Source organism: Manis javanica, chromosome 12 (genome assembly GCF_040802235.1).
Source record: "Manis javanica isolate MJ-LG chromosome 12, MJ_LKY, whole genome shotgun sequence".
Lineage (NCBI taxonomy): Eukaryota > Metazoa > Chordata > Mammalia > Pholidota > Manidae > Manis > Manis javanica.
In genome coordinates, this window is record NC_133167.1 from 59,562,162 (window position 1) to 59,576,646 (window position 14,485).

General features: G+C 35.9%; 1 protein-coding gene across 2 annotated transcripts in view; it reads left to right on the forward strand.

Annotated features, from left to right (window-relative positions):
- Positions 1-14,485, forward strand: part of GPR155 (G protein-coupled receptor 155) — a 49,080-nt gene that overhangs the window by 20,124 nt on the left and 14,471 nt on the right. For both annotated transcript variants that reach the window (XM_073218674.1, XM_017675252.3), the window contains 6 exons: positions 570-725; positions 2,450-2,533; positions 3,118-3,235; positions 6,444-6,528; positions 6,615-6,705; positions 7,723-7,933. In XM_073218674.1, coding sequence (XP_073074775.1) covers positions 570-725; positions 2,450-2,533; positions 3,118-3,235; positions 6,444-6,528; positions 6,615-6,705; positions 7,723-7,933 — 745 coding nt within the window. The remainder of the gene's footprint in view (positions 1-569; positions 726-2,449; positions 2,534-3,117; positions 3,236-6,443; positions 6,529-6,614; positions 6,706-7,722; positions 7,934-14,485) is intronic.

The following is a 14,485-nucleotide window of genomic DNA, read 5'->3' on the forward strand; positions in this document are numbered from 1 at the left end:
CACCAGCACATCATCAAATGCAGTAAATAGCTAAAATCAATTAACACCAAATTGTTAACAGTGTCTAAGGATATTGTTTATGTTATATGCAGCATTTAACTTTTTGAAATATAACATGAAGGAAAATTATTTCACAAAGTTTATTTCTATTATTTAATCTGTAAAATGTCTGCCTAGCATTTTTTCTCATTTTGGATTGATTTTATTGCCTTACATTTTTTGCGATAGTTCAGAAGGAAATGGGTCATTGGTTTAATTAGATCATTAATATGGTTTACTTTCTGGAATGTAGAAGATAACCATAAGCAGTGGGATGTCACATAATTATTACGTGCAAATATTAATTGAGCATAGTTTGGAAGAGATGCCAAGGGAACTGAACTGTTTTCTTCTAAGGACTCTTAGAAAGGGGAAATATGGTATTAAATGGCATGCTGGATTCTATGCTGTCTTCCTATGGACTCTTACTCTTACTCTAGAATGCTGTTGTGTGCTATGGCTCTTTACAGTGTAAGGTAATTGTTTACCTGAGACTTTGACCCTTCCTCAATTTGATTTCATTTTTGCAGATAACTTCAGGAATGGTAATAAGCACATTTGTGTCCGCGCCAATCATGTATGTCTCTGCCTGGTTACTGACCTTTCCCACTATGGACCCTAAGCCATTGGCCTATGCCATCCAAAATGTTAGTTTTGATATAAGTATTATCAGCCTGGTCTCCTTGGTAAGTATGTTCCAGGGTAAAAATGAATGAAAACTGCAGAATGAGTTTGAGAATAGATCAGAAACAGGAAATTAGGGATTTAAATATCTAACTTCTTATGCAATAGAGAAAGCAAATGCCTGCCCAGAAAATGTATTATCAACCTTTTGAGTTTTGTCTTTCCAGTTGGGAATTAAGAGTTACACAGCAGACAAGACATCAGATTTAGTTAGACCTGGATTTGACTCTTAGACCTATCCCAAACTAGCTGTATGTCTCTGTGGAGCAACCTTAACCTCTCTTGGCTTCAGTTTCCTTTGATATAATTTTACCTATGACCATGGGTTGTTATAAGGATTACGTGAGACAATATATGTGAAAAGTATTCTGCAAGTGGCAAATCACTATACAAATACTAACTACTGTAAAATCACGGGTTGGAAGGAGTCTTCAGGGTCACATCCAACCACCCATTTAATGTTAATGAAACTTTCTTGATATATATTGTTCAAAATAAAGACTTAAACATTTGACAACTAGAGTATCTTATAGATCAAGTTGCCTATGGAAGTCAAGCAGTATACTGGCTGGAAAAAAAAAGACAACTTTTACGGTTAAAGGAAAGGAGGTGGGGATGAACATGTATATTGGCAACAGATAAATGTATGATTAATGTAATTTTTAGGAAATTTCACTCCTGTTATTCTTAAAATCTATACCCATTGATAAGGCAATTTGGGGAGAGAGACGATATAAATTTTGATTGACAATGAAGGGAGAACAAATAAGGAAATCAACCCAGCATGTTTATCTGGCCACTACAGGCAGAATAGAAACCCAATCCTTTTAAATACAAGGAATACAAGATGATTAATCTCAAGGTGGGCAATGTGTGTTGTTGAAATAAGACTGTCTGGAATTTAGATACCTTGTGAGCCAAAATGGTAGAATCAAGAGGAGAAAACTTAGAATGTAACTGCATCTCCCACTAAAGATCTTTTTCTGAATAGTTGGCTGTGAACCTGTGTCCCACCCAGCCACCAAATGTACAGAAAGTTATAACATGGCCCTAGTCAAGGTCTTGAAGACCCTATAATTTTTTGGACAGTTAATTTATGATAGGATCTCTCCATGCTTTTTTTTCCTTTAAATATAATTGGCCTACAATATACCTCCCATTAGTTTCAGGTGTACATCATAGTGATTTCCTATTTTTATGAAATGATCCACATTGTAAGTCAAGTTACTATTTGTAAGCATACAAAGTTATTACAGTATTATTACTGTATTCTGTATGCTGTAAATTATATCCCTATGACTTACTTATTTTGTACCTCTTAATCCACTTCACCATTTCATCCACTGCCTAGCCTTCCCCCTTCTGGTAACCAACAGTTTCCTGTATCCATGAGTCTGTTGCTGTTTTGTTTGTTTGGTTAGTTTTTCAGGTTTCACATGTAAGTGAAATCATATGGTATTTGTCTTCCTTTCTCCAATTTATTTCATTTAGCATAATACCCTCTAAGACCATCCATATGGTTGCATCTTAATGCTTTTTATTTTGCTTTAGATATAGTAATTTGCCTTAATACTCTTTGAGGAACTAGACAGATTAATGTAAATAAGATACTGGAATTTCTTTCTGAATCAGGATAAAGAGGATTTGTTAAAGAGGCTGGGTTATTTAATAAGTAATTATAAAGGTTAAGAAACCTGAATGACTTTTGAATGTTTTGTCTTTTAAGATCTGGTCTCTAGCTATTCTTCTTTTGAGTAAGAAATATAAACAGCTTCCGCATATGCTTACAACTAACTTACTCATCGCTCAGGTTAGTAAATGTAAGGTGTTTAGAACTATCCTTTTTTCATTGATTATAGTACTATAGAGGAGAAAATTACTTTGCTGGGTTTTTCCAGTTATAAAATCAGAAATATTTTATACCAAATGCAATAAATTATAATTTGATTAGTTTCTTTATGTCTAGTTTATTAAATATTGAAATAGGTCTTGGACTCAATAAAGTTGAGACTAATGATGGTATTTGATGATAATTTTGCATTTTTAATAGAAATAATTTAATCGTTAAAAACTGAACTCTCTCAGAATCTTATTTTTATAGTTAAACCTTTGCATATCTCAAATTATAATGGGAAGATGTTTAATATTTTCTGGGAAAATAGCATTATGTTAATATAATGTTCATATTTAGGATGTCATATGCTTCAATTGAATGTGTACATTTTGAAGGCTGTATAAAAAGGGTTTCTTATAAAACTTAATATCTTAGTATAACTAGTATGCAATAGATGATATTCAGCAATAATTTTAAATGAATAATTATATTTTCTATGAATAAAACAGTATGACTCATATGAATATGACTGACTGTTTTTTTCATAATTTATTCTTCAGTCTATTGTCTGTGCTGGAATGATGATATGGAATTTTGTTAAAGAAAAAAATTTTGTTGGACAAATTCTGGTGTTTGTTCTATTATATAGTTCTCTCTATAGCACCTACCTGTGGACAGGTAAGTTGGATCATGAATGGAAATTTAGGTCTGTCTCCCTGTTCTCTATTTCTAGAAGCCCTCAGCTTTTAATGATCTATTTGGAGTCTAGTAGTACAGAATTAAGGCATTTCTCTCAGGCAGTTACACACACTAACATAGGCAGTGTGCAAAGCTGAGTTCTCGTCCCTGGTGTACCCTGTTTCTGCTTGGGTTCAGGTGGTTTCCAGTTACATGGCTCTTTTCTTCAGGATCCTTGGCTTTAGGCCACAGTCAGCACGGCTCCCCTTGGAGACACCAAGAAGGCACTTGAAAGCAGGTGGAGAAAGGAAGGAGGGAATGGACAGAGAGGAATGAGGCATCAGGTATATCCCAGAGCTCACTGTTAGGGTCCACCCAAGCTAGAGGAAAAATTCTGCTTAAACAAGTGGCTTAACTTTTGCAGTCTCAGTTTCCTCATGTGTAGGACTGGGTCATGACACCTTATAAAGTTATTTTGGAATTAAACAAAATATGGGTATTTATGTCTGGCAGATGGTAGGCATTCAACAAATGGAATATATTATTAATTAGCGGGAGAAGCGGTAATATGAGAGTAATGAAAGTAAGAAATGAAAGGGTATGGAAAAAGAAGAGTACCCAGTAAGAAAGACTATTTCTCATTTCAACTGGCTCAAAAAAAGGATATTCAAAATGTTTTAGTACTTTGCTATTTTTGAAGTACAATATTTATTTGGATGCTTACATTCTGGTATGTGTGTGAAACATTCTGTCTGTGGTTTGTATTCATACCACAAATGTGAACCTGTAGAACAGCGGTAAAAGGAAACTGTGGAATGATAGGGCTGGTTATAGCCACTGTAGGAGGCAGGTGTCAGGAAGTGGCTTCGAGGGATAGGCTTTTGACTTCATGCCTTTGGGATAAAAAGCAGGACCCATCTAAATCAACAGCCTTTTGAAGTGAAGCAGCAATGTGAGAAATTACAGAATGAGAAAGAAAGTGCAAACAGAAGAAGATTTATGCATTTTAAAGGCAAGAACACATTACATAGCATAAGAATTTTCATGACCTGTCAAGTTGAAAGAACCTAAAGACATTATTTCCAAATGCAGGTGAACCAACTTAATCTCTAATACTTAGATTTCTTAAGACTAAGTTTATAATGAGAATAACGGAGCAGCAAATAGATCAATGTATCAAGTCTCCCTAAAATCCTCCTCAAGCATAATGCCAAAATCTAACCTGAGACATTGTTCTGAATTCTCTGACCCTGATGAAGGTGCACTTTAACCTTGAGATTATGATGATATAACAGAATTTTAGGCCTAAATGTTTTTTAAAATCATCCCATTCAGCCACTTTGTTTCACTTGTATACACACTATTCTCATGGTTTTGCTATATCTGCATACCATTTGTCCTTTTTTACTTTTCCTTAAAATTGATTCATTTTTCACTTTAATAAATTAAGTCTTATATCAGTAAAAACCCAAGTTTCATGCGCTAGTTAAAGTTTTTCAAACACATGTTAAAATGAGCGCATAACTAGTCAAAAATTTTTCACCCTTGTGAAAAGTCTCTATACTTTTGGATACTCTGGGTCTAATTTAAATCCTTCATTTTGAGGATTTCAAATGAGGAAAATACAGCCCAAAGGGTTTAACTGATTCAAGCAGGAGCTCTCATAGCTTTGGCTGTGAGATATCCAGGGCTAGACTGGTCTGTTTGCTATATCAATCTTCCATAAGGCAGGAATGATGAACATTAGAAACTTGAGTTCTTTAAAGAGAACATTAGAACTCACTACTGTAACACAGCTGGCACACTTTTGTGATTGGTAACTTACTTCCCTGGGCTTTGAAAACCTTTCTAAAGTGTACAGATGTATTTTAGGAAGAAGCAGTGGTATTATAGGATCCCTTAAACTTGAATAATGTGTAGGTCCTCTGTAAAGAAAAACAATTCTGAAGGACCTCAGTGTTGATTTATATTGTTTCTAGCACAGTATTACTTAATCTGTACAACCTTAAATCTAGGTATGGATTCCTTCTATGCAGCTAATATACAACCGTAAAACCAAAACAAATTCACAAAAGAGATTCAAACAAAACTATGAACTCAGTACCTCTAATTAGCAATTTAACTGACATGACAAAGAATCTTGTTTTGCTAATCTGAATCACAGCCTGAAAAGTAAAATGTAACTCACTTCTTGGTGAGGGTTTTTTCTTCAGTTTGGCCTGCCTTTGCTTTCATTTGTGGTTTGTGACCTGGTTAGCTCACTGCTCTTCTTCAGACTACACCTAACCTTCATTTGGACAGTGTGTTGTGATATCATTTGGCCTGTAGACTTAAACTTAATATAAAACCAAATGTAAGCCCTGAAATTATGAGTCTGTACATCAGTTATAAAATGGGCATAGATGATTATCATTGAAAATACACCAAAAAGACTTAAAATTTCTCAAAGAAATTTCCAGGTCCTGCAGATTGTCTTAGGAACCCTAGGGATCCAAGGATCTAAGTTTTAGAAACAGTGCTTGGCTCAGAAGCCTTGGTTTCTAGTCTTACTCTGCCCTCTGCTGGCTGTGTGGCTTGGGCAAACCCTTGTTTCCATATCTCTAAGATAAAGGTGTTAACTTAAAACAGTGGTCCTTTCCAACCCTAAACTTCTAAGATTCTATAGCTATGTAGAATTTATTAAATAAGATGTTACTTGTATAAGTAGTTGGGTATAATTATAGGAAAAGCTCAAGAGCTTTAAAACATTTGTTTTGTATTGAGTCATATTATATTTGTATTAAGGTCCATCATTTAGACTTGGGGCATTTTCCAAAAATAAATTGTGTAAAAATTGCCTATACTTTCTTAGCACCAGCAGAGTGGAAGTTTTTTTATTTTTACACTTGCTCAGTATTCAGTTAAAAAAATTTTTTTCTAAATATACTTAGATTACAAACACATTACTCAAAAGAATAAAATGATTGGGGCTTTTGAAAAAGTTCTCATGTATAAAACAAGATTTGAGTAAAGAAACATGGTAGGAAGGAAAACACAAATGATTTTGAATTAAGAAAATCTGCTTCAAAATATTGGGGACAGTGTTTATTTAGAAGGAATAAATTCTAGCACAAAAACTACAGATGACTATTGAAATAAGCTTGGTTAATGTTGCATGAAGTCTGAACATCAGAGTGATTATCCTTCAATCTCTGTTTCTTGTTCTTAGGCCTTCTAGCAGTTTCTTTATTTCTTTTGAAAAAGAGAGAGAGCATACAAATTCCTGTTGGAATCATCATAATATCTGGCTGGGGGTAAGTTGGTAGTTTTCTATTGGCTTACATAGTTCCATACATACAATCACTGCCCATTCTCTCTCTTTAAACCCTTGTTACTACAGAATTCCTGCTCTCCTTGTGGGTGTTCTTTTGATAACTGGAAAACATAATGGAGATAGCATTGACTCAGCATTCTTTTATGGAAAAGAGCAGGTGAGAAGAGTTCGTGAGGTATGTTCTTAAGAACATTTCTTTTTAGCTTGCCTTAAAGTGTGTTTGCTACACTTGTATTAAAATTTATTTTGAAAAATAAAGTTTTTTGATATTCCAACTTATTACATATCACACTGGTGATCATATTGGACTTTGTTAAACCACCCCTCAAAATGAAAAGATTTTACATACCCAAGTCCATTTTTAGCAGAGGATTTCCAATTGTTTGAAACTTACTGAGTCTTCTAAAATTTACTTAATGAATTATGTTTCTTCTACTGGAGGAAAGAGTAATTAATTAAAAGCCATTTAATAAGTTAGCAGTTAAAAGTTCTTGACTTTCAGTCCTGTCATAAATGTATTTCAAAACAAAAAGTTATTTTTTTAAAAATGTGCATAAAAAGCTACAGATTAGGAGGTTTGTGGAACCTGCTGAATCAGAATTCTCCAGGAGTAGGGCCCAAAGACATACGTTGTTTTAAAACCTCCTCAAATGATTTTCATATCTATCCTTTTTTTCTGTTTTGTAATTTTGGATTTTATTTGATTGTGTGAATAAATAATATCATACATATAAAGGACTTAGACTAGTGCTGGCATATAGTTGTTTCTCAGTAAGTATTAGCTATAACTATATTTTTAGTACTATTACCATAGCAAAGTCTCTATTGAAGTATGCTTGGACTATGTATTAAATAAAGTAAGCAAAAACTTTGAAGTAAAGAAAAGGTCTGTAAGCAGTCATTGAGACTACTGATTGGGGAAACCAGTGACACTGATGTATGAAGAGAAAAGCATCTAAAAATCTTACATGATTACAAGCAATCCAAATTTCTCTATAAGTAATCTACATCCCTTCCATACTCTTGCTCTTTTTGAATAACCACTATTCTATAGCATTTACAGCTACAGAGATGTTTCATTTTCTACCAAAAAAGAGCCCTTAACTCTATTCTACTATGATTGTTAAGGTGGGATTGTGAAAAGTGGCCTAACATCTTTTTGCAACATTGGCAGATTATTATCACAGCAGTCACCCTGTTCTGCAGCATCGTGATAGCTGGCATATCACTCATGTGTATGAATCGCACCGCCCAAGCAGGACGCTACGAAGGTTTTGACCAGTCTCAGAACCACAAAGCAGCAGAACCTGGAAACGCTGCTTTTGAGGAGAGTGCAGAGCCCATAAGTGAGCCTGAGCCTTTTACAACTCCTGTCCCAGACGCAAGTATGATCCTTAAACATAAAGCAACTTTTACATACCTGTATAGCATGTATACTAAATGTTTAGTTTAAGGGAACTTATTTGAACTACTTTGAATATCACAAATATGTCAAATGAGGCAGAATTTGAATCAAAGTAATAGAGCTTGCAGGTTCATTCATTAGATGCTTATTAACACATCTTTTATGAGAATAATGTTTTGTTAAATCCTAAGACGTCTTTGGACCTGAGAGGTTGGAAAAAAGTAACAACTGAAGTAAGGGCCTTTCTAGGAAACCAAGCACTTACATTTCTTAATTTAACAATATTATGTCAGGCAAGTACCATCAGTAAAATTAACTAAAGGAGGCCTGATTGAAGCAGGGTTAATGGTAAAGTCGGGGCTTGGGAAAGTACATGCTGCAGGCCAGATCTGTTCCACCACCTGTTTGTTTGTTTGTTTCTTCCCTTTGATTTTGGTTTCAAAGGCATTTTTTTTTCGGTATCATTAATCTACAATTACATGAGCAACATTATGGTTACTAGACTCCCACCATCATCAAGTCCCCACCACATACCCCATTACAGTCACTGTCCATCAGTGTAGTAAGATGCTATAGAATCCCTCCTTGTCTTCTCTGTGTTGTACAACTCTTCCCGTGCCCCCCCTATAATATGTCTGCTAATAGTAATACCACCCTCTTTTCCCCCTTATCCCTCCCTTCCCACCCACCCTCCCCAGTCCCTTTCCCTTTGCTAACTGTTAGTCCACTCTTGAATTCTGTGATTCTGCTGCTGTTTTGTTCCTTCAGTTTTTTTCTTTCTTCTTATACTCCACAGATGAGTGAAATCATTTGATACTTGTCTTTTTCAGCCTGGCTCATTTCACTGAGCATAATACCCTCTAGCTCAATCCATGTTGTTGCAAATGGTAGGATTTGTTTTCCTCGTATGGCTGAACAATATTCCATTGTGTATATATATGTACCACATCTTCTTTATCCATTCATCTACTGATGGACATTTAGGTTGCTTCCATTTCTTGGCTATTGTAAATAGTGCTGCAATAAACATAGGGGTGCATATGTCTTTTTCAAACTGGGCTCCTGTATTCTTAGGTTAAATTCCTAGGAGTGGAATTCCTGGGTCAAATGGTGTTTCTTGTTTTAGTTTTTTGAGGAACCTCTATACTGCTTTCCACAATGGTTGAACTAATTTACATTCCCACCAGCAGTGTAGGAGGGTTCCCCTTTCTCCACATCCTTGCCGATATTTATAGTTGTTTGTCTTTTAGATGTTGGCCATCCTTACTGGTGTGAGGTGATATCTCATTGTGGTTTTAATTTGCATTTACCTGATGATTAGTGATGTGGAGCATCTTTACATGGCCTATTGGCCATCTGAATTTCTTATTTGGAGACGTGTCTGTTAGATCCTCTGCCCATTTTTCAACTGGATTATTTGCTTTTTGTTTGTTAAGGCGCATGAGCTCTTTATATATTTTGGATGTCAACCCTTTATTGGATATGTCATTTATGAACATATTCGTCCATACTGTACCAGGTCTTTTTTTGTTGTTGTTATCATTAATCTACAATTACATGAAGAATATTATGTTTACTAGGGTCCCGCCTTCACCAAGTCCCCCCCACAAACCCCATTACAGTCACTATCTATCAGTGTAGTAAGATGTTGTAGAATCACTACTTGTCTTCTCTGTGTTGCACAGCCCTCCTCATGCCCCCCGCCACATTATACATGCTAATCGTAATACCCCCTTTCTTTTTCCCTGCCCTTATCCCTCCCTTCCCTCCCATTCTCCCCAGTCCCTTTCCATTTGTTAACTGTTACTCCATTCTTGGGTTCTGTGATTCTGCTGCTATTTTGTTTCTTCAGTTTTTCTTTGTTCTTATACTCCACATATGAGTAAAATCATTTGGTATTTGTCTTCCTCCGCCTGGCTTATTTCACTGAGCATAATACCCTCTAGCTCCATTCACGTTGCAAATGGTAGGATTTGTTTTCTTCTTATGGCTGAATAATATTCCATTGTGTATATGTACCACATCTTCTTTGTCCATTCATCTACTGATGGACATTTAGGTTGCTTCCATTTCTTGGCTATTGTAAATAGTGCTGCGATAAACATAGGGGTGAATCAGTCTTTTTCAAACTGGGCTGCTGCATCCTTAGGGTAAATTCCTAGAAGTGGAATTCCTGGGTCAAATGGTATTTCTATTTTGAGCTTTTTGAGGAACCTCCATACTGCTTTCCATAGTGGTTGAACTAATTTACATTTCCACCAGCAGTGTAGGGGGGTTCCCCTTTCTCCACAACCTTGCCAACATTTGTTGTTGTTTGTCTTTTGGATGGTGGCCATCCTTACTGGTGTGAGGTGATATCTCATTGTGGTTTTAATTTGCATTTCTCTGATAACTAGCAATGTGGGGCATCTTTTCATGTGTCTGTTGGTCATCTGAATTTCTTCTGTGGAGAACTGTCTGTTCAGCTCCTCTGCCCATTTTTTAATTGGATTATTTGCTTTTTGTTTGTTGAGGTGTGTGAGCTCTTTATATATTTTGGATGTCAACCCTTTATCGGATATGTCATTTATAAACATATTCTTCCATACTGTATGAGGTCTTTTTGTTCTATTGATGGTATCTTCGCTGTAATAGTCCCACTTGTTCATTTTTGCTTTTGTTTCCCTTGCCTGGGGAGGTATGTTCATGAAGAAGTTGCTCATGTTTATGTCCAAGAGATTTTTGCCTATGTTTTTTTGTAAGAGTTTTATGGTTTCATGACTTACATTCAGGTCTTTGATCCATTTTGAATTTACTTTTGTGTATGGAGTTAGACAATGATCCAGTTTCATTTTCTTGCATGTAGCTGTCCAGTTTTGCCAACACTAGCTGTTGAAGAGGCTGTCATTTCCCCATTGTATATCCATGGCTCCTTTATCATATATTAATTGACCATACATGTTGGGTTAATATCTGGGCTCTCTATTCTCTTCCACTTGTCTGTGCCTCTTTTCTTGTGCCAGTACCAAATTGTCTTGATTACTGTGACTTTGTAGTACAGCTTGAAGTTGGGAAGCGAGTTTCCCCCTGCTTTATTCTCCCTTCTCAGGATTGCTTTGGCTATTTGGGGTCTTTTGCAGTTCCATATGAATTTTAGAACTATTTGTTCCAGTTCATTGAAGAATGCTGTCAGTATTTTCAATAGGATTGCATCGAATCTGTATATTACTTTGGGCAGGATGGCCATTTTAATAATATTAATTCTTCCAAGCCAAGAGCATGGGATGAGTTTCCATTTGTTAGTGTCCTCTTTAATTTCTCTTGAGTGTGTTGTAGTTTTCAGGGTATAGTTCTTTCACTTCCCTGGTTAGGTTTACCATTAGGCATCCTATTCTTTTGGATGCAATTGTGAATGGAATTGTTTTCCTGATTTCTCTTTCTATTAGTTCATTATTAGTGTATAGGAAAACCTCAGATTTCTGTGTATTAATTTTGTGTCCTGCAACTTTGCTGAATTCCAATATTAGTTCTAGTAGTTTTGGAGTGGAGTCTCTAGGGATTTTTATGTACAATATCATGTCATCTGCAAATAGTGACAGTCTGACTTCTTCTTTACCAATCTGGATGTCTTGTGTTGTTTTGTTTTGTCTGATTACTGTGGCTAGGACCTCCAGTACTATGTTGAAGAACAGTGGGGAGAGTGGGTATCCCTGTCTTGTTCCCAATCTCAGAGGAAAAGCTTTCAGCCCCTCGCTGTTCAGTATGATGTTGGCTGTGGGTTTGTCATATACGGCCTTTATTATGTTGGGGTACTTGCCTTCTATACCCATTTTATTGAGAGTTTTTATCATGAATGGATGTTGAATTTTGTCAAATGCTTTTTCAGCATCTATGGAGATGATCATGTGGTTTTTGTCTTTCTTTTTGTTGATGTGGTGGATGATGTTGATGGATTTTCGAATGTTGTACCATCCTTGCATCCCTGAGATGAATCCCAGTTGATCATGGTGTATGATCCTCTTGATGTATTTTTGAATTCAGTTTGCTAATACTTTGTTGAGTATTTTTGCATCTGTGTTCATCAGGCATATTGGTTTGTAATTTTCTTTTTTGGTGGAGTCTTTGCCTGGTTTTGCTATTAGAATGATGCTGGCTTCATAGAAAGAGTTTGGAAGTATTCCCTCATCTTCCTTTTTTTGGAAAACTTTAAGGAGAATGGGTATTATGTCTTCTCTACATGTCTGATAAAATTCAGCCGTGACATCATGTGGTCCGGGGGTTTTGTTCTTGGGTAGTTTTTTGATTACCAGTTCAATTTCATTGCTGGTAATTGGTCTGTTCAGATTTTCTGTTTCTTCCTTGGTCGGTCTTGGAAGGTTGTATTTTTATAGAAAATTGTCCATTTTTCTAGGTTTTCCAGCTTGTTAGCATATACATTTTCATAGTATTCTGTAATAATTGTTTGTATTTCTGTGGGGTCCATCGTGATTTTTCCTTTCTCATTTCTGATTCTGTTTATGTATGTAGATTCTATTTTTCTCTTAATAAGTCTGGCTTGGGGTCTATCTATTTTGTTTATTTTCAGAAAGGACCAGCTCTTGGTTTCATTGATTTTTTTCTATTGTTTTATTCTTCTCAATTTTATTTATTTCTTCTCTGATCTTTATTATGTCCCTCCTTCTGCTGACTTTGGGCTCATTTGTTCTTCTTTTTCCAGTTTCAATAATTGTGACTTTAGACTCTTCATTTGGGATTGTTCTTCCTTCTTTAAATAGGCCTGGATTGCTATATACTTTCCTCTTAGAACTGCCTTTGCTGCGTCCCACAGAAGTTGGGGCTTTGTGCTGTTGTTGTCATTTGTCTCCATATATTGCTTGATCTCTATTTTAATTTGGTCACTGATCCATTGATTATTTAGGAGCATGTTGTTAAGCCTCCATGTGTTTCTGAGCCTTTTTGTTTTCTTTGTACAATTTATTTCTAGTTTTATACTTTTGTGATCTGAGAAGTTGGTTGGTATAATTTCGATCTTTTGGAATTTACTGAGGCTCTTTTTGTGGCCTAGTATGTGATCTGTTCTGGAAAATGTTCCATGTGCACTTGAGAAGAATGTGTATCCTGCTGCTTTTGGGTGTTGAGTTCTGTAGATGTCTGTTAGGTCCGTCTGTTGTAGTGTGTTGTTCAGTGCCTCTGTATCTTTACTTATTTTCTGTCTGGTTGATCTGTCCTTTGGAGTGAGTGGTGTGTTGAAGTCTCCTAAAATGAATGCACTGCATTCTATTTTCTCCTTTAATTCTGTTAGTATTTGTTTCACATATGTAGGTGCTCCTGTGTTGCATGCATAGATATTTATAATGGTTGTATCCTCTTGTTGGACTGAGCCCTTTATCATTATGTAATGTCCTTCTTTATCTCTTGTTACTTTCTTTGTTTTGAAGTCTATTTTGTCTGATACTAGTACTGCAACACCTGCTTTTTTCTCCCTATTGTTTGCATGAAATATCTTTTTCCATCCCTTCACTTTTAGTCTGTATATATCTTTGGGTTTGAGGTGAGTCTCTTGTAAGCAGCATATAGATGGGTCTTGCCTTTTTATCCATTCTGTGTCTTTTGATTGGTGCATTCAGTCCATTTACATTTAGGGTGACTATTGAAAGATATGTACTTATTGTCATTGCAGGCTTTGGATTTGTGGTTACCAAACGTTCCAGGGTTGCTTCTTTACTATGTAACCATCTAACTTAACTTGCTTATTATGCTATTATTAACATAGTCTGATAATTCCTTATTTCATTCCCTTCTTATTCTTCCACCTCCATTCTTTATATGTTAGGTGTTTTATTCTGTACTCTTTTGGGTTTCCTTGGACTGTTTTTGTGGATGGTTGATTTTATTTTTTGCCTTTAGTTAGTATTTGGTTGGTCTGCTTTCTTTGCTGTGATTTTATTTTCTCTGGTGACATCTGTTTAGCCTTAGGAGTGCTTCCATCTAGAGCAGTCCCTTTAAAATATCCTATAGAAGTGCTTTGTAGGAGGCAAATTCCCTCAACTTTTGCTTGTCTGGAAATTGTTTAATCCCTCCTTCAAATTTAAATGGTAATCGTGGTATATACAGTATTCTTGGTTCAAGGCCCTTCTGTTTCATTGCATTAAATATATCATGACATTCTCTTCTGGCCTGTAAGGTTTCTGTTGAGAAGTCTGAAGATAGCCTGATGAGTTTTCCTTTGTTGGTGATCTTTTTTCTTTGTCTGGCTGCTGTTAATACCCTGTCCTTATGTTTGATCTTTGCCACTTGAGTTATTATATGTCTTCATGTTGTCCTCCTTGGGTCCCTTGTGTTGGGAGTTCTGTGGGCTTCCATGGTCTGAGAGACTATTTCCTTCCCCAGCCTGGGTATGTTTTCAGCCATTATTCCTTTAAAGACCCTTTCTATCCCTTTTTCTCTCTTCTTCTTCTTCTCGTACCCCTATAATGTGAATATTGTTCTGCTTGGATTGGTCACACAGTCTCTTAATATTCTTTCATTCCTAGAGATTCTTTTATCTCTCTCT